This window comes from Mus caroli, chromosome 11, assembly GCF_900094665.2.
Source record: "Mus caroli chromosome 11, CAROLI_EIJ_v1.1, whole genome shotgun sequence".
In the NCBI taxonomy this organism is placed as follows: Eukaryota; Metazoa; Chordata; class Mammalia; order Rodentia; family Muridae; genus Mus; species Mus caroli.
The window spans coordinates 45,963,908-45,984,988 of record NC_034580.1 but is presented as its reverse complement, the minus strand read 5'-3'; the positions used below and the strand labels follow the sequence as shown (position 1 = coordinate 45,984,988).

The following is a 21,081-nucleotide window of genomic DNA, read 5'->3' as shown; positions in this document are numbered from 1 at the left end:
AGGCAGATTTCTGAGTTCGAGGCCAGCCTGGTCTACAAAGTGAGTTCCAGGACAGCCAGGGCTATACAGAGAAACCCTGTCTCAAAAAGACAAAAAACAAAAAACAAACAAACAAACAAACAAAAGACACCAATCTACTTATAAAACTTTCAAAATTTGTCCTGTCTAAAAGCAATGTAGGGACAAAGATAGAGCATGGAATGAATGAACTGAAGGAATGGCCAACCAATAACAGGCCCAACTTGAGACCTAGCCCACAGGCAAGCACCAATCCCCAACACTATTAATGATACTCTGTTAAGTATGGCTGTCCTCTGAGAAGCTCCACCTAGCAGCTACGTGAAACAAATGCAGATACCCATAGTCAAACATTGGATGGAGGTTGGAGGCTCTTATGGAAGATTTGAGAGAAGGATTAAAGGCCCTGAAGGGGAAGGGAACCCCACAAGAAGACCAACAGAATCAATTAACCTGGACCCTTGTCAGGTCTCAGAGACTGAGCCACCAACTGAAGAACATACATGGGCTGGACTACCCTCCCCGCATCTAGGGCTGCCTTGGCTGGCAGTAGTGGGAGAGAATGGGCCTAACTCCGCAGACACTTGATACAACAGGGTGGGAGGATACCCAGGAGGTCCCCACCCTCTCAGAGGAGAAGTGGAGGGGAGATGGGGGTACTCTGGGAGGGAGGACTGGGAGGGGTCATGGTTTGGGGTGCATATTAATTAATTAATTAAAAAAGAATACAGATTCTGTTTAATGATGCTACCTCAGGGCAACATCATACTGTAGATTTAAGTTTGGAGAATTAAACATGTACATGTTAATGAATCTTACAATTGATTCATACTCAGGATTTCAATATGCTTTTGCCGTAAGTCCTGACAGTAAGTTAAGTTGGAAACTGAGAAATACTCAAGAAATGAAGCGAGGACAGAGAACCCAGGATCAGGGAAGCTCATTGGTGCCAGGACTCAGAGTCATATCTAAGCTAGAAAACTCCTCTATCCTATTTCTCATTCACAAGTCTGAGGGGCTGATATTGGGTCCCAGATGTAGACAGCTGTGCTGATGACATACCTGAACCCAGTGGTCTAGGATGTCTGTCCAGTGTTACCTCTACAGGCCCAGAGGCTGGGAAAGACCCAGTGTAAAGGGAATCTGAGCCCCATACCAGGACAGGCTTCCTGGGTAGCTAGTGTCACAGGCAACCTTCATCTTTTCTAGAATCTGGGCCTTCCTAGAAATGTCTAATACTCTCATGAAGACCGTGTAAAGCTATGTGTGATGTGTCCTGCACTCAGAGGTCAGATCAGGGTGTGAGATCCTCTGTTACCGGAGTTACAGAAGGTTGTGAGCCACCATAGAATGTCTTTCTTCTATCTCATGGTGACTGGTTTTGGAGACAGAGTTTCACAGTGTAGCCCTGTTAGCCTGGATCTTGTTATACAAACCAGGCTGGACTTGAACTCACAGACCTACCTTTCAGAAATCTTCATACTACTGGGATTAAAGCTATGTACCACCACAGCAGACCCGGAATCTGTGTCTCATAAAACAAAAACAAATGTGAGCGTAGTACTATATATTTCTTTTAGTTGGCCCCAGGTACAATCCTAGACTTCAAATACATTGAAGACGGTTTCTACATCAAGAGAGAGTTTAGGATAAATATTAATATTATGAAACGTTCACTGTATAAATTTAATATACTGCACAGGATACCTTTCTGGGTAGCTTGCTTTTTTAAACCAAGTTTTAAATATTTGAGATTATTATAATTTTATATACAATTATAGCAGTTTAACAGAGTTATCCAGGATATCCATTTATGTCAGTATTAACATCAATGTCACAATCGTGTTTCTTTAGAAGGAATGAAAATGTTCTTTGGAGCGCAGGGCTGCAATTCCAGCACTTTGGATCAGGAAGATCCTGATTCATATCTAAGCTTGGTTCGCCATGAAGAGCACAGAGAAAGAGGCAAGAGATTATCATACAGAAAGGCTACTGTGCTTTCAACTCTATATTACCCACTGACAGAGATCAAAGTATCCCAGAGTACCCACGACGTTAATTTTATCATGCATTTCTAGGTATTAATATATTCTATGTTTTCACTTCATTGACTGTGTTTCCACTGCCAAGTTCCTACAGTGAGGTCCACTGCCAAGTTCCTACAGTGAGGACCGTGCTTGACATCTCAAAGACACATATGGAACCAGGCAGAGACCCGGGGATTTTCTCCATCTCCTCCCCCTGTCCATCACCTCCAGCTTCTCCTTTCACCAGCACCTTCTTTCTCTTCATTCCTTAGAGTTGCCTCACCCCTGGTCTGCTATGTTTAACCATTTGTTGTTCAAATTCCTACCCCTCATCTTCCTCCCAATGTCAAGCAGCAGGTCCCAGGATGTGCAAGCACCTGTCCAGCTCCCCAGCCCCACTGCTCCCTTGCAGGCCTTCACAACAGTCTAGCACCAGCCTGCGGAACAGCCCACCACCAGCCCTATCTACCAGGCTGTTCTGCTTCTTTTCACTCTTGTCGCTCTTACTGAGGACCTTGTCCACACTCTGCTCTGTGGGGCACTGGGCTGCACACAGACAGCCTGGTCTCCAGTCAGTCGAGCAAAGATCTAGAACCCTGGGAACCCAATGGGTGGTGATTTCCATCTACATGGGATGGAAGGTGTTCGATCATGTCTCCTTGACCCCTGGCTCCTGTCGAAGTTACCGCCCTCACAGCCCCTGCAGGAGAGGTGTGTGACTATAAGTCATACAGACAATGTCCTAGGCTCCTGGCATTCTGGCTAGACTCCACACCCACAGTTACCTGACTATAGCCAGATATGTTCCTCCCCATAGTTACCTGACAAGAGCAAGATGGTTCAGCCCACTACAAAAGGGGCTGCTTGGCCCCTCCTCGCTCTCTTTAAGCTCTCACCTTTTTCTACTCTCCTCTCTAGTCCTCCTTCTCTCTCTCCCTTCCCCCCTTTCTCCACGTGGCCATGGCCAGCCTCTCTTCCTCTTTCTACCTTCTCTCTTTCCCCCTGCCTTTCTATAATAAAGCTCTAAAACCATAGACTGTCTCTGCTCATCAAGGCCCACTATGCTTGAATGATGGGATAGGCTTTCCCCTAACAAGCCTTGTCTAACCTCCCGCTGGAAGGCCTTCATGCACTCCAGCCATGGACAGGTCCAAGGATTCTCACCCGTGTGGGAACCACTCAGAGCCCCCTCTCTCCCTGCCCTCTTTTCCCTTCGGCCCCGGGGCTGACCGAGCTGCCCGGGGGCCCCCATTTGTTCTCAGCTCTTCCGAGGTATTTGGGATGCCTGAGACTGAGAACCTTTTATCTCTGGCCTCCGTGAGGCCCAGAGACCTAGGACTGCCCCTTGTCCACCCCCCACCGAGTGGGATCAGTGGCTTCCCACAGCCAAACACCCACCTGGGGCCTCGTGGAAAGTGTGTGGCAGTCCTCCTACGTCTGCCCACCCAGAACAGTGGAACTCTGGTGGGATGCAGGTTTTCTCCCACTCCCTTTATTTCCCCAGTGCCCACTGCCCAACACTACTCCTCCAGTTATTATCGGTTAACCATAATTTATACAGTGTATTTTTTTATGTAGAACATGAGAAATATTCCCTGTTGTTTAGGACCAAGAGATGAGAAATTCTGAGATTCTGCTGTTGAACCAATCACCAATATGATTCAGACCTGATGGCTGTTGACAGAACTATTTAGGTTGTATGTGAAGTCTCCCAGCACAGGAGCATTTGCCTTCCATGGTGGTTTAAATGCGAATAGCCCCACATACAATGTGTTTGAATGCTTGGCCCAGAGGCAGTGGTATTATTAGGAGGTATGGCCTTGGAATAGGTGTGGCCTTGTTGGAGGAAGTGTGTCACTGTGGAGTCAGGCTTTGAGATCTCATATGTGCTCAAGATAAGTCCAGTGAGACAGTCTTGTTGCCTGTGAATCAAGATGTAGAACTCTTGGCTCTTTAAAAACCATGTCTGCAATTCCTCCCTGCTGATGTTTAAATGAACCAATCATGTGAAACCGCGCCAATTCCTCCCCCAGCCCCAGAACCTTTTCTATAAAAACCCCTAGCTTTCCAGCCACGTGGTCGAATCCACTGTCTCCTGTGTGAGATACGTTTCGACCAGGCGCTCCGCCATTAAACTACCTTGTGTAATTACATCAAGGAAAAAAAAAAAAAAAGAACCATGTCTGCCTACATGCTACCATGCTTTCAGCCATGATGATAGCGGACTGAACCTCTGAAATAGTAAGCTTGTCCTAATTAAACATTTTTCTTTATAATCGTCACCATGGTTATGGTGTTTCTTTACAGCAATAAAGCCCAAACTAAGACACCTCCTATAAGGACCGCAAGCCACTCGTGGGTAGGAATGTTGGCATAATCTCATCCATCCAGGGCAGGCTGTCCCATCATACAGATGGATGAGACTCCCATAAAACTGATGACTTTATTTGGATGTTGGAAACATTAAGGGGAAATCTTTGACCTTGAGTCAGTTGCTTACCTTGAAAAGGTTGCAGTTTTTGCCCCATGAAATTCTGTTGATGAGAAGCAAAAGGAGACAGAATAGAACAGGTTTCCCCGATGGCTTATTGTACTGAAAATGAGAGGGCCTGAAGCAGATTTAAATACTAACCCTCGCTGCATTTTAAAAGATGAGAAATTAACAAAATGTATATCTAGCAGGATTTGTGTAATGTGAGTTGGGCAGATAAGACTCTGCTTGGTTCCATGTTTATCTTTGTGTTCTCAAGCATGGTCCCTACTGTAGGAACTCCATAATAAAAACAGAGTCAATAAAAGTGAGTATATAGAAAAACGTAATAATCATACTTACTTCTTGGGTTCTCTGAGATTCTTCAGTTCTTGTGCCAGTATTTAATAGCGAAGTAAGTTTAAGACTTTTCTCTTCTTTCTCTTGCCCCCTCCCCACTCCCCTCCCTGCCCTTGGTGGATAGCTCAGGTAGGTTATGAACTCAGGGTCCCCCTGCCTCTGCCTCCTATAGGCAGGAATTGCAGCCATGTGCTCTATGTTCAGCATTTTTTTTTCCTTTGATGAATGTGTGTCTCTGTACTTTCAATTGTTAATTCTGTACCAGCAGAGAGCTAAGTGCTGGCAGGATTTTTTGGTCATTTCTGTGACCATCACTGGATTTTCTATTTTGTAAATATTCTTCCTTCCTCACCTGCCTAAAGGTATCAGAGGTTGTCATAAAGAGCTTGGTGGCCAACAGCTTGGGCAGGAAGTGGAGGATAAAACTTCCGGTCAGAGAGAATGACACAGGGAGAGAAGAAAGAAGTGGGCAATCAGGGGCAGAGGTGGAGAGGGGAGATACACACTGGGACAGATGGACCAGAGCTGAACAAAGAAATGTTTAGAGCGAGCGAACTGAGAGACTGTCCAAGCTAGCCATTTGGTGGGTCATGGGCAAGATAGTCAGGTTATGTCAGATGAGCTAGCTGGGAGAATGTCCAAGCAAAAGTCCTAAGCTTTAAACTATTGGAAAGCTCTGTATCATTATGTATACTGTTGGCAGGTCCAAGAAAGTCCCGGTATAAGACCCCCTTGTAGGAATTCCTACCCTCTGAGGACATCTGCTGAGAGTGATGAGAGCTAATCTGGACGTTGATCACTGCTTCTCTGTCCCTGCTTTGAGCACTGAGATATCTTGGAATAAAAGCTTCAAAGAAGCCCAGTAAAGGGTTCCAGGGCTATAATCACCTGGAGTACTCTGGTTCTGTTGTACTTCAAATCCAACTTCAATTCTCACATCAGTCACTAGAGGGTCACCATGGAGAAACAGGTAGTTGAAACAAGCGCTGTGGGTACTGGAAACCAAACTTTAGCTTCTCTGGAATAGCATCCAGCACCTGGATGAGCCATCCTGCCCTTCTGATCACTGACAATAAGAGCCACAACAAAAGTGCTCATCCCACCAAGCAAGAACAACCCCCGGCACACACACCCAAATTAAAGCCAATTAAGCAAGCTCTATTTACTATGCATAGGACTGACTCTCAGAGTCAGGATTTGAGAGAGCAGTGTGGGTTCACTTTTCAGGACTCTTTCTATAGTGAAAAAGTATAAACTGAGAGCTTTCAAAAGAATTTGGTGATGTAGAGATTCGGCAAGCAAATTTTATAGAAGCAGGCAGCCAATTAGATTGTCTGAAAGATCATCTTAGCAGACATCTCATCAGGATGGAGTACATCTGAGGTGTGAGTCAGACTCCATTGAGTGGGGAATGTGTCAATTTCCAGAAACAGGTTAAATCACAGTTAACTTGAATTTTGCAGCAAACAGAAATGAGCTTACTTTGAGCTTGTAACAAATGGCGTTTAACTTTAAGATGGAGTCAGGCTGGTCCACCAAAAGGATATGAGAAGCAATTGTTTGACGGCCCCCCTACAACCACCACCAAGTACAGGTGTTGGAAACAAAATCTCCAATATAACATCAGTGAGTGGTAGAGCACTTAGATGAATTGATTGTTGTTATTATGGAGTATCGGGAGATGGCTTCAGCCAGATTATGTTGTAGTAAGGCTCTCACCCGGTGTAGACTTTTCAGCTATCATTACTGCAAAAACTTTCATCTCATTATAAATTATCTAGCCAGTGATAATCTGCTAAATCAACATTAAATGTACTAAAATTGTAGACCTCAGGTTGCCCAGGAAGTTGTGAGCATTCATCTCTATGTAGTTCTGTGTTCCCTCCAACCTTAGCCATTGGCAGGAAGAGATGTGGGTCATCTCATTTGATTTGACATTTTATTTCCAGGTGCTGTGTAGTTACCAGCAATGTGATGTGCTACCTGGTGTGAGATGGTTGTCTTCCCAGGTCCCTACAGAGAGAGCATTTTGCAGAAAATTGTCACACCAAATAATTTTGGGGTCTGGATCAGCAAAAGGCAACACAACTTTTTTCAATGGAGGATCTGTGGCTACTGCAAATGAAGAATTTAATTTTTAACTGAAAATTACAAATATAGGCCAGGCAGTAGTAGCACATGCCTTTAATTCCAGCACTCAGAAGGCAGAGGCAGGCAGATCTCTGAGGCCAGGACAGTCTACAAAGTGAATTCCTGAACAGTCAGGGCTTCACACAGAGAAACCCTGTCTCAAACATACATATAACATATATATGTATATATCTGCACACATATACCCACATAGATACATACATACATACCCACATACATACATGCATACAATGTCACTACAGTTACAATTAGCACAGGTCTGATCACATTAGGAGAGCAAGAGTAGTAGGAGGAGCTTGTGGTTGTACAAGCATTAGGCTGCTGCCTCAAATTTTAATGGAGCTGAAAACAGAAAAGTTCTTCTATTTAGCTGGCTTTTTTTTTCAGTCCAGGACTCGTCCATGGAATGATTCCACGCACATATAGGATGGTTCTTTGCCCCACAGGTAGACCTCTCTAGCAACACCCTCGAAGACATAACCAGAGGTGTGTCCTCTAGGTGATACTAAATCCAGTGATGTTAATAAAGATATTCATATTGATAAATACACTTTTAAGGGGTGATATTTTGCTGTCTGGCGAAAACATACCTTTCACAGGTATCTTCTTATGCTGTCTGAGAGACAGCTGAAAAAGAGTTTACTATTTCACCACAACACTAACTCCATTAAAGAGGAGCTAATTCACATGGTCTAGTAATCTTTGCATCACCCTAGAGTCTAGCATTTCAACCCATAAATTTGGGGGGCACACACGCAGCTCTAAATAACAGCAAGATCTTCAGCATTTTCCTACATGTGTTAGATTTGCCATGTCTTCTGATAACGGTTTTGCGTGTGTGGTTAAAACTTATATGTTCTTAGTAACTTTGAGTTTATTTCTCACTTTTAGAAAGATTTAAACTGTGTGTACACACACACACACACACACACGAATATGCAATGTGTGCAATTGCCTGTGAGGACTAGAGACATCAGATCTGCCTGGAGGTAGGGGTGTTTGTGAGCCACCTGACATGGGTACTGGAAACTGAGGCTGGGTCACTTGAAACTGCAGAACACTCTTAACCACTGAGCTACTCCTTAATTGCTATTCCTGTATTTAACACATGACCTAGATGACAGCACATGGGTGAAAGGTAGAATTTCGTAGTACATGACTTTGAAGTGATCAAAACAACAGCAACAACAAAAACCTCTGGGAACAGAATTAATAACTAGGTGCACTTCTCCAATTCACAATACCAGGAGATGAGCTTTTTATTTTTCATTTTTAATAATATCCACACACATTTGAAATCGGTCAAGAAAAGGAGATGTTTCAGAGACTTAAGAGGTAGATTACAGCTCATTTTAATCTTTTATTTTGGCTCTTTTTTCTTAAAAATGAGTTGATCCCTATTGAATGTTATTAAAGTGGTATAAAAAATATCACCACAGTAGAATTTAGTGTTTTGCTACTGAGAAGTCCAGCGCACTCCTCTGCTCACTTAGATGCCTATAATTACAACTGTTTCTAGCACACACTGCTGCAGAGAGAAAAGCACCATTTTACAAATACCCGAAGTCAAGGTCTTCACCTGTGAATTCTCCATTTCAGGTCACTGATCTTTTGAGATGGAAACCTCCCTAGGTTTGCTGAGGCTGCTTCAAACTCATGGAGTCAAGCAATCCTCATGTCTCTGGGTCCCAGGAGCCAGGACTACACGTATGAACCCCTGGATCTCAAGTACTTTTTTAAAGTGTTAGACAGGCATGAACATTTTGTTCCTACCTGTTACATAAAACTTATCCATGGAATTTAGTTGACAATAACTAAATGATTATAGAGACCCCCCATCTCTCAAGCACATATTCTCTGAAGAGCTTTGGTTTAAGGCTTTTACACCTGCAAATGTACTTTTTAAGGGTCCTCATCCACGTGAATTTTATAGTGGTTGGTGAGGGATGACCTATGGTTGAAAAGTTTCCCACATGTGTTACATTCATAGGGTTTCTCTCCAGTGTGAATCCTCTGATGTGCTATCCGTGAGGAGCTCTGCCTAAAGGTTTTCCCGCACGTGTTACATTTAAAGGGTTTCTCACCAGTATGAATCCTTCGGTGCTGAATAAGAGCTGAACTTTGACCAAATGACATCCCGCATTCCTGACATCGGTATGGTTTCTCTCCGGTGTGGATCCTCTGATGGTTGCTTAGGGATGAGTTACACCTGAAGGTCTTGCCGCACTCATTACATTTATAGGGTCTTTCTCCAGTGTGCATTCTCTGATGTTGGATCAGAGCTGAACTTTGTCGGAAGGCTTTCCCACAAACTTTACATTTACATGGTTTCTCTCCAGTGTGAATTCTTTCATGAATAATAAGAGTTGAATGGGAACTTAAGGCTTTGCCACACTCATTGCAATTATAAAACTTCTCCCCCGTATGAATTATTCGGTGTCTATTGAGTCTTGAGATAGAAGTGAAGCCTTTCCCGCACTCATTGCATCTGTACGGCTTTTCTCCGGTGTGGATTCTTTCATGCTGAATAAGCGATGCACTCTGACTGAAGGCCCTACCACACTCACTGCACTTGAAAGGTTTCTCTCCGGTGTGGATCCTCTGATGATAACGAAGGGATGAGCTAGACTTAAAGGTGTTGCCACATTCGTTGCACAAGTAGGTCTTCTTTCTGGAATGAATTCTCTGGCATCCTGAAAGAGTAGTAGACGCCTTCCTCCCTGGGTTATATTTATAAGGGTTTTCTCCAGCATGGACCTTCTGGTGTATAAAAAGGCCTGACCTTCGGCCAAAGGATTTACCACATTCCTTACATTTGTAGGATTTCTCTACAGTGTGGGTTCTTAGATGCTTATACAGGGATGTACTGAGAGTGAAGGCTTTGCCACATTCTTTACATACATAAGGCTTCTCTCCAGTATGAGTTATTTGATGTTGAATAAGGGCTGAACTTTGGCTAAAGGCTTTTGAACATTCTTTACATTTAAATAATTTCTCTCCACTATGATTTTTCTCATGTTTACGAAGAGATGAGGTGTTAATGAAAGTTTTCTCGCACATACTACATTTATAGCGTTTATCTGGGGTGATTCCTAGTGGATTAGATAAATATGATATCTGCTTTTCACATTTTGATGACCTTTTTTCTCTATGTGACTCTGGGCTCAGTTCATCGCTTTTATAGCTTCTTTCTATAGTCGAGGCATTCATATCCCACTTTTCCTCTAATTCGCCTTCATGTATGGAAAGATTTTCTGACTTCATGTTCAAAGGTTCTTTTCTTTTAGATTTTCTCATAATCAGTTCCCGAAATGAAGAGTCTTGTGTTTGAGTTGACTTAGTGGTTCTCTGACTGCACTTCAGTCCTAGAAAGGGAAAAAGGAAACCAAAGATGTGACATAAAAATTGACTATTGAGACTAGACATGTTGAGTGGATAAATACTAATGCTACTTAAATAGAGTCTTGGTGTGTGGTTAAAAATAGAGGGTAGACCCAAGAGTTCATATAGAAACAAAATTGATGGTAACAGAAGTAAAGTGAAAGAAAAAAAAGCAAATCCATTTCTAGATGGCGATTAAACAGGGCCAAGGAGCTGGAAAGTGTAGTATCTAGAACCCAGAGGACTCATGTTAGTCACCTACACTGTTACCTCTAAGTTTGCCCTCTTTGTTTCTTGCCAACAATATCTTGCAGATCCAATTCAAAAGTTTACTATGAGAATGCTTGCTTGACTCCAAACATACATGGTCCATTCCTCCAGCCAGCATTTCTTATTTTCTCAGACAGAATCTCAATCTCCATGTAGCTGTCCTTGAACTCATGACGTCTTGCTTTAGCCTCCCGAGAACTGTGATTACTGATGACCACTTCTGATGTACTGATATATTATTCTGTACTTCTCTACATATAACAAGCAGATCAGCATATTCTACCGCTTACAAATCCTCTTGATGGTATCTCATACACACACACACACACACACACACACACACACACACACACAATTATTACTTCTGTTTTGATATGAAGTCTCACTATACAGCTTAAGTTGACAGATTAGGCTGGCCTGGAACTTGTAGCAATCCTCCTGCCTCTACCTTCTGAGTACTGGGAATATAAGCATGTGCTACCACATCTGGCTTGTGTAGTATTTTTTTTCTTATTTATACCTACCTAATTTGAAGAAAGTCAAGTACTCTTGACCACTTAAACATGAATTTCATATAGATTAGTCACAAGTCCTCATAGAACCTGCCTTCTCAAACACAACATAGATTAGAGAGAATTCTAAACTAGTTTACCCAGGAAGACATTATTACCTTAATTCTACAGAGGTGCCACAAAACAGGCATAATGTCAAGATCTGTAAGCTGTAAAGACAGCCTTATCCATGCATCAAGCAAGACTGGTGTTATGATTTGAGTTTGAACTGTCAACTAAAGGCTCATATATTAAAAGCCTCACTACTAGCTGACTGGTTTAGGGTAGTGACTGGATCACCAATGGGTTTCCAACCCAATGGTATCATACAGAAGTGGTGGAAGTCAGGAGGTGGAACTTTCTTTGAAGAATAGGTTAATGGAAGAATATCTTGTATATCTTATCCCTGCTTCCCCCAAATTCTGGACTACCCTGAGGTGAGCAGCTGTCTTCTGCCATATGCTCACCCACATGATGCCCTGCCTCACCACAGGCCCAGAAGCAAGGGAGCAAAGCAGCTATGGACTAAAATCCATAAAGCCACATGACAAAATAATTCTCTCCCCTTTAAACATTTTCTCCCAGCTATTTGTCACAGCAATGAAGAGTCTAAGACACTGCCTTAGGCCTTCTTATAAAGAAAGGCTACAGTTCTGATACTTTGCCCTTGCCAGAGTTCTGAGCGCTGCAGTCAGCAACTGAACGTGCATCTTCCCCATAGATAAAATGTCTTAGTTTCAATAAGAATGGCTTCCATAGGCTCATATAATTGAATGTCTAGTCACCAGGGAATAGAAATGTTTGGATTAGCAGGATTAGGAAGTGTGGTGTTGTTGAGGGAAGTATGTAATTAGCGGTGGGCTTTGACATTTCAAAAAGCGAATGCTAGGCCCTGTCTGTCTGTCTGTCTGTCTCCCTTCTCTCTTCTTGCCACCTGTGGATGAGGATATCTACACAGCCACTGCTCCAGCACTCTGTCTAACTCCATGTTGCCATGCTCCCTGCCATGATGCTAAGGAACATATCTGAAACTATAAGCAAGCACTCAATTAAATGCTCTCTTTTCTAAGAGTTGTCATGGTCATGGTGTCTCTTTGTAGCAATAGAACAGTGACTAAGAGGCCCTGAGAAGGCATTCTCTTTCCTATCCATTACTGTCTCTACCATGGTCTCCTAACTAATGCCCTAGCTTTGAGTCTTGCCTCTGACAACTTCCTCTACACTACAACCAGATCATCCTGCCTAAATCCAGATCTTCCCGTGCTGCATGTTCTTCTAAGATCTCTGTTAGAATGCCAATGAGTCATTGATGAGGTCTAGGATTCATCTCACTGTGAACTGTAAAAGTATAAAAGATTTGTCTACATCTGCCAACACCTCCCTCCCCTGGCTGCTGTCAGCTATGCTGAACTAGATGCAGTTTCTGGAACAGTCCAGTTTAATTTTACTTGTCTATCTTTACATATGTAGAGACCACCTTTCCATTCACCCTCACTCTCTCACACTGTGGCTGGATAATGTTCTGAGTGAGACGAGGTTCCAGCACTGCTGACACGTACACTTTCATATGTGTGCATGTGCACATGTGTGTGCTCGATGGGCAGAGAGGATGCAGTGACAAACAAGTACATAGAAGCCATATGGTTATCTGGAGAGAGTCCCAGGCAAAGCCATCAGGAGAAACAGAAGTACAGTTGACTTCTGATGGAGCAAAGACCCTGACCTTGCCTAGAATGTACGGAACAAAAGGAAAAATGGTTAAAGAGCAAAGTATGCAAGGCCTCCTGAATATTGGTAAAGGCTGTGGAATTTTATACCAAGCACAATAGGATGCCTGGGGAAATATGCACTATTTGAGTTGGCAGAGAACAGAGAGACCTGGGGCAGAAGTGAAAGCAAATGAAGGTTTTAGGGAGCTGAGGTTGTGTAGGTCAGAAAGGGGTGGAATACACATGAAGTTGCTATCAGGACTGAGATTAATGGTCTAACAGAGTACTAGGAAGGAAAGAAGACAATTAATTAAGATCATGCCTATGAATTCTGAAAATGAATTATGGCACCAATCACCAAGAAGAGGGAGGAGAGGATGGGAAGCCCTAGGGGTCTGCTTCAGGTCTACTTGTGATAGCTGAAGGGCTTCAGAGGAAAAGGCAAGGAGACTCTGAAATAGCTGTGTGCTGCTTTAGAGACCTGGGGAAAGGTCAGAGCTGACGACAGGCATTTGGGAATCATCAGCCTACAAATTCTATTTAAAGCTAAAGAACTGAAAGAAATCAGCAGACTTCCTGAACATTTAAGGAAACTGGGAGATGATGGTATTCCAGGAGCCAGAGAGGAACAAATGATTAGCTATGTCAAATACCCTGAAGACTGGTTTGGGTATATGGCTTGGTTGGTGTGCTGGATAGTTTAATGCCAATTTGGCACAAGCTAACGTCATCTGAGAGAATGGAATCTTAATTAAGAAAATGTTCCCCGAGAGAGGGGCCTGGGTTGGGGAAAAGGTGGGGATGGGAATAGGAGGGATGAGGTGGGGAGGGGGAGGACAGAGAGAGAGACATTACTGGGAGAGACAAAAGGATTGGGGATGAGGGTGGGGGAAGCATAGACAATGGAAACTCCCAGAAATCTAAGACCCCTAGCAATGCGAGATATGAAGCCTGAACCTGCCATCTCCTGTAACCAGGTAAGACATCCAGTGAAGGAATGGGGACACCAACCCAGCCACAAAACCTTAGACTCACAATTTGTCCTGCCTACAAGATATGGAGGGGTTAAAAATGGAGCAGAATTTGAGGGAAGGGACAACCAATGACCAGCCCGGCTTAAGACCCATGCCATGAGATGGAGCCCACCCCTGACACTATTAATGACATTCTACTATACTTGCAGACAGGAGCCTAGAATAACTGTCATCAGAGAGGCTTCACCCAGTGACTGATGGAAACAGATGCGGAGATGCACAGCCAAACATTAAGCAGAGCTAGGGGAATCCTGTGGAAGATGGGGAAGGAGGATTGAAGGAGCCAGAAGGGTCATCACAAGAAAACCCACAGAGTCAACTAACCTGGGCCCACAGGGGCTCATAGAGACTGAACTGCCACCAGAGAGCATACAAGGGACTGACCTAGGCCCTCTGCACAGATGTAACAGCTGTGGAGTTTGGTCTTAAGTGCAGGAGATGGAGGTAGCATGGAATTTAAGAAGATTTCTTTTAGTGGAGCAGTAAATGGGAGACCAACTGGAAGTCTCAGGAAATAAGGCAAAGTGAAAAGGCAGGAAGACCTGGAAAGCCCGTGTAAAACCTGGTTCCAAGGGGAATAAGAACTCGAGCATGAGAACCTTTGTTTATAATGAAAGCAGTCCCAGCTACAAGGACCTACATCAACTCTCTCCCACCCATGTCAGTTTCCACTGGGGCCCAGGCCAGTCACAGGTTGTGGATATGCTAACTGCTCTGTATGCCCCACTCAGAACCCCCACATCCACGAACACACCACTCCACCTTTGCTCTCTCTGAGAACCAAGCGCAGCTGAGTTACTTGGTGAAACGGTTAGGACTTAGGTTCTAAGTAATGATCACATTGCGTCATGATTTCTTCTTTTTGAATACAAGATCTCACTCTAGTCCAGGCTGGACTGGAACTTACTATGTAGCACAGGCTGGCCTTAAACTACCATCACTTCTGCGTTAAGACTCCTGCGTGCCAAGACTGCAAGCATGAGCCTCCATACCCATCCATGTGATCATTACTAATAGTGGGTAATATGCGCACAGAGAACCACCAAAATTCTCCTTAGACGGTGAGAGTGCAGGTGAGGATGGGCTGTGAGTGCTGGTTGGAGTTGTCTGACACTCAAGCCAGGACCTTCAAGGGTCAGCCACAGGTCAAGGCAGGATCTTCAAGGGTCAGCCACAGGCTAAAGAAGCATCAGTCTTGGTATCTCAGAGGGAGCAGGGCCATGCCAAACCTGTCTCACATCACTGTGAACCCTTACGTCTCTTCCACAAAAGTAAGCCTAAAGTAATTCCCACTATCAATCATGTCATCCATAAATGTGTCAAAACTACCCACATGACCCTACCCAGGTTAAAAACATTGTTCGCAGGTAGTCTCACCCTTATGATACACAGAAACCACAAATAAACCAAATGACGCTGATGTAAAGGCATTTGTGGAAATACTCTATGTTGTATTAGTCACTGGCTCATTTGGCTTTCACTATTTAAAGAGGGCTTTTCCTTTTATTTATATGGTGCAAGTTATTCCTATATTTTCTGCATAACCAGAAGCCTACTCTGGCCAGCACTAGAAAATGGAAATAAACGAAACAAGCTGCCTCCAGATACAGATGCAGAGGAAGACAGAGATCACGCACGTGCCCATGTGCTATGCAGGAATGGTATGGAAGGAGAATGAGGCTGCTGAGGTGAAGAACATGGAGGAAGGAGCCCTGGGCAGAATCCTGGGGAACCCAGGAAGGCAACCACAAGAGCTCTTGGCCATCAAGAAAAAGAGAAGGCAGATAGATAAGTCAGGTACAAAATCCTTGAGGCAGAACATTAGACAAGGGTGACCACTATGGTGAGGACTCTGCCTTGGGCTCCATGGTACAGAAGTCGCTAGTTTTAAGGCTGTGGCTGACCTCCATGGTAGCACCTGTGTAAAATCAGGAAAAGCCGCCTTCCTCTGAATGGATTACAACCCCAGAGGCTTCACTGATAGACCAGCAGATGGCTGACAACCCCACACGGTTCAGCAGACTCTTGGTGGCTTCTGACATTAAAGATGATAAAAGGAAAAGAAAAGGGGGCTGGGGAGATCTCTCACTGGAGATGTGATTACTAAACCATTTCTGGAATTTAAAAATGTCCAGATTTTGGAATATTGTGCATTTGGACACCTGCCAAGCCTGTTCGATACACAAGTGGTTTCACCCATGATTCTTAGTGTAGCTATGCAGGAAGAGCACAGCCACACTGCTTAGGCTCTGCGCCAATTCTTAAGCAAGAGACCCAAAGGAAGACACCCTTCAAGCCATGGCCTCTCACCTCCAGTTTAAGACTTACAAACCCAGGGACAACAAAGGCTGTTTTACATTTTTTAAAAAGTGATTCGTTTTTATGTGTAAGGGCGTTTTGCCTGCATGTGTCCCACATGCATCCCCAAGGCACACGGAGATCAAAGAAGGGCATCAGAAGCCCTAGAGCTGGAGTTATGAATGGTTAGGTGGGTGCTGGGACCTGAACTCAGGTTCTCTACAAAAGCAGCCAAGGCACTAAAGAACTGAGCCCTGTATTTGTTTAGTTTTGAAGGGAAAAGTAACTTTGTGAGTTCACCAGTGAGGGATCTTACCCAACTCATTGGCCCTTAGTTTCTATCACCATAGCAACACCTCTGTTGAGCCTCCCTTTAGGTCACTTCAGGTCTGGCTCACAAGGTCTTTTCTTTTAACCACCTTGCAAAAACAGTTTTCCAGGATCCCAACCCCCGGCTGGGGGCTCAAGGGTCCAAGAGTTCTGATCTCACTTGTGAGTTCCAACCCTTATAGAAACCCCCACCAGAGATCCGTATCCAAGCACTTCACTTATACGCTGAATGAAAACCACCCCCCCCCAATCATCACACGGGGTCTCTCTAAAGCCCTAAGCAGAGGCCTTCATCTAGACCCCGCTAGCTTTCCCTTCATTCCTGCAGTGGCGCCCTAAGGTTGTCTGGCTGCCTCTCAAGTTCAATCCATCTTCCATAGTGCCCCTCACAGCACTTCCTGAATGTAACAGCTCTTTGTAACAACTTACAGCATTGTATACAAATAAAGACTCTTTTTCCGGGCCCATTTTTAAAGGGTACATTGTTGCCTCCTCGCCCTTCTCTCTGTGCACACAATTTTCTTTCAATCTAATCTCAACAGTGCTCTGAAACCCGCCTCACTCCTTGACACTCTCTGAGATGGTGGCTGCCAGAACAAGGACATACCACAGTTTCTTCAGCTGGTTAACTAAGAGACCTTTGAATTGTTTCTGATTAGAACCAGCTTTCTGAGAGCTACCCACAAGTACAGTGGCCATTTGCAGTGCAGATGCTTGCAGCTGCCCATGTCCAGGACACAGCTCTCGGAACAGCACCAAGGCCCTCGTTACAGGATCCCTACATGCATAGCCTTCCCACCCTTTCCTTTTCCTTTACATTTTGAACTCCAACCTGAGTGAGTTCTTTATCATCCCTTAAATATACCATACTTCTTAAATGAGCTCTGAAAACACAGTCCTCCTCAGAAACAACCAACAAGAAAAAAAAAAAGATCCCAAGAAATTCATTCGGGGCGTGGTCAGAAGAGAACAACAGAGCTAGCCCAGATTTCAGTTTCCCTCCACTGCTCCTATCTAATTCAAGGATAATTTATTGAGTTGTTTGTTTACTTTGTTTCATTGGTGAGTGTGTGTGTGTGTGCTGTGAGTTGAACCCAGGGCTTTTTGTGTGCCAGGCAGGTGTTCCTACCACTGAGCTCCATCCCAGTCCCTGACCACCTCTTTGTTCTTTAAAGATTTATTTATTTTATATATATAAGACATTGTCATTGCCTTCAGACACACCAGAAGAGGGTGTCAGATCTCATTACAGATGGTTGTGAGCCACCATGTAGTTGCTGGGATTTGAACTCAGGACCTCTGGAAGAGCAGTCAGTGCTCTTAACCACTGAGCTGTCTCTCCAGCCTCCCACCCCCTCCACCCCCGGCCACCTCTTGTGGACTGAGAACCTGAAGACATTTTCCAACCCACACTCTAAGCTGCACCCTCTCCTTATTCGCCATACTGGAGCCTGCATAGACTGCCAGGCCTGCGCACGCACTCACCGAGAGAGAAGCCTCCAGGGCCTTCTTCTTCCACCTTCCAGGGATCCTCTCCTTGCTGCAGCAGGGAGATCACTTTTGGTTTGGTAAACGGGAATCCTGCTTGTAGACAAGATGAGCTCAGTAACCAGAAGCCAGACAACCACACAGGACTGAGAAAATCTCTTAAGTTGCAGAAATCAATTAAGCCTCAAATGTTTCCCTCACACGGCCCTTTGCAGAAAAACCCGTAGCAAAGGAGATGGGCAAGAGGTTCCAGAGATGGAACAAAGCTCTCTGCTGAGAGATGAACCAAGCAAGCATGGAATGACTGCTGGTTGGGAAGATGCCAGGACCATGAACCTTTGCTTCATACCAAGGGAAGCGGTGCCCTCACTGCCACGCCCGCTCCACTGCACATGGGCAGTTCCAGGCCTGCTGTGCAAAGTATGTGTCAATGCCTACTTATAAGGTCATATTTGTAAGACCCGAAGGCAAAACTCTGCTAAGATTTCACAATGAAATCTCCATTCAGGGAAGAAGGCACTGAGGTCTCGCTCGTGAGTCTCTGCCCACAGGGCACTCTCTTACCCAGCGAGGCCAGGTTGCTGTAGTTCTCCAGCATCACCTCACGGTACAGGCTTCTCTGAGAGGGGACCAGCTTCTTCCACTCATCCCGGGTAAAGAGCACGGCCACGTCTTCAAATGTCACCGACACCTGTGAGGGACAGACAACTCCATGGGAGAAGCCACCCTATAGCCTCATGCTTTGACACACATGTGCAGATGTATATCCTCACACAGAGATACAGCCATCCAAACACGTGACCAAGTACATGAGAATACACATATACACATGTATACATACCACATCACACATACATACACAATAAGAAACGAAAACTTTCATGGAAATTGTACAAGCAAAAGATAAAACCCATAAAGTGGGAAAAACAACACAACAACCAACCAACCAACCAACCAACCAACCACCACAGGCTGGAGAAGGCTTGGGAAGCAACATAAGGATTGTCAAGAAGAACGAAGAAAAAATAGAAAACCAATCTTGGTAAGGGCAGAGAAAGAAACACAGACAAGTGCGGGAGGCAGGGCCAGAAAAAAAGGAATTTTCTCAAGCACGTATGTGTGTTCTGTCCCAGGTACCTGGCAAGTTACTTGTGGAATTTGTAGGCATACACCAGACTGGCACCAGGCAACAATAGCCTGTTTATCAAGAGATACAGAAGACTAGAACTGTGAACATCGGGTGTGCTCCCCACAGAATCGACCACCCACGGAGAGAGAACCAACTGCTCCAAGGAGGGCATGGGCGCTGAAACCCGGTGAAGGCTGAACTGCATGGATAACTGTCAGAAGGAAAACCAAACAAAAGCCGCTCCTTCTGCTATGATGTGAACCGGCAAGGTGCTTACCTGAGATGTCGCTTCCCATTGCTCAGGAGCCATCTTCTTTCTGAAGGTTCTTCTTCCAAAGATGGGTGAAGATGAGGGAGGATCTGAGGGTGGAAAGAAGAAAGGAGTAGTACCTGTTGCTCGGCACCTGTCAGAAGCAGCATCTCCCAAAGTGTCCCATCAGCTGAGCCTGGCTCTTCTGCCTCAAGAGAGGGAACCAGGAGCTGGGGGTGGGCATCAGAGAATCGGCAGGTCACCAGTCTTCTTGTCCGTGGATTTCCAGAAGCAAGACTCAGGCGACACTGTACTCCATAACCGAGGGGACTCACTGAGCTCTCGTGTGAACACCCTTAGACTGTTCATCACATCTCAGCAGGCACTTTCCAGCCCCTTTGGGAAGGAAATTGAAGTCTGAGTGCGGCCACAGTGGGGGCGCCTCCGGTTTCGACCCCCTCAGATCTGAGGGGCAGAGACGGTGTTCTTCCTTAAAACACGTTGCCCACCCAACTGCACTGCTGCTGTCAGAGATCGATTTCCAGAATACCAGGGGAAAACTCCAGAAAGGGGACCAGTAGTAGCCCAGGACAAGAGAGCTGCACGGAAAACACAGCCTGCATGGACACTGCCCGGGCGGTGGGGAGCAGGTCACTTGCACTCCAGGGCCGAGGCCACTGGGAGCGCGCGTTCCGGGGCGGGGGATGCGCAGGAGGCCACCGAGCTGAACCCAGCCCAGCCCCTGTCTGACGTCGGAACACATCGAGCCTTCACTCACCTTCCCTCGCCCGGCTCCCGCCGCACCTCACATATGCTCTGAGCCGCCGCGCCTAAAGACTCTGCACGGGGACCTTGGCCCCGAGCCTTGAGCCGCGCCACAGACGTCCTAAGACCCGCGAAGGCTCACGGGGGGTCAGATCTTGGGGTCCAGAGGGTGGTGGCCGCGGACCCCTCTGGGAAATGTAGTCCACTTCGAGACCCAGGGATTCTGGGATTTGAAGTTCCTCGGTTTGTCGGAAGCACAGATTACTTACTTGGAAGGTGAGAGTGGACACCGGGAACCAAACACCTGCTTGTTAGGTAAATAATAAAAGATGTTGCAGGTTAATGGAAAGGAAGCTGGGACGAAGTGCCCTTTAGAAGAGCTTTTTTTTTTTTTTTTAAGGTATTAGTAGGGCTGGAGAGGTGCTCAGTGGTTTAAGAGTCCTTGCTGCTCTTGTTGAGGACCTAGGTTCAATCCCCACTACCCATATCAGTTGCTCACAATGGCCTGTAACTGCAGCGCCTGGGTTCCAATACCCCCTTCTGGCATCTCGGGGCAGTGGATGCATTCCATGCTCATACACACTCATTCATACACACAAATAATAAATGTCCTTAAAATTCTTCTTTTCCCACAAATAACAACAACGGGGAGGGGGGGGGGAAGTTATTAGAATCAGGCTGAAAGCAGCCACGATGGAGATCTGATGGGCAAAGCTTATCAAAGATCCTTCAGCTCCCAAGGACAGGAATTCTGTATTCTTACAAGTTTGGGGAAGGAAGTGTGCCGTACCACATGGCCCAACTTGTGTGCCAGGAGTCACAAGAAAAGGCAGGAAGGCACTAGATGCAA

General features: G+C 45.2%; 1 protein-coding gene across 6 annotated transcripts; it reads right to left on the bottom strand.

Moving 5' to 3' along the window:
* Positions 1-6,792: 6,792 nt before the first annotated feature.
* Positions 6,793-20,421, bottom strand: LOC110304622 (zinc finger protein 354A). Of its 6 annotated transcripts, none has more exons than XM_021176047.1 (5): positions 20,245-20,421; positions 19,607-19,862; positions 18,652-18,778; positions 18,085-18,180; positions 6,793-10,391 (listed from the first exon to the last, which is right to left on the bottom strand). In XM_021176047.1, exons 2-5 carry the CDS (start codon positions 19,634-19,636, stop codon positions 8,929-8,931), a joined length of 1,716 nt encoding a protein of 571 aa, XP_021031706.1. In that variant the 5' UTR covers positions 19,637-19,862; positions 20,245-20,421; the 3' UTR covers positions 6,793-8,928. The 6 variants fall into 6 exon arrangements, with proteins under 6 accessions (XP_021031706.1, XP_021031704.1, XP_029340102.1 ...); XM_021176045.1 differs by having other exon boundaries at positions 18,085-18,183; positions 19,494-19,862; positions 20,245-20,389; XM_029484242.1 differs by having other exon boundaries at positions 6,812-10,391; positions 19,494-19,862; positions 20,245-20,349.
* Between the last annotated feature and the right edge of the window lie 660 nt (positions 20,422-21,081).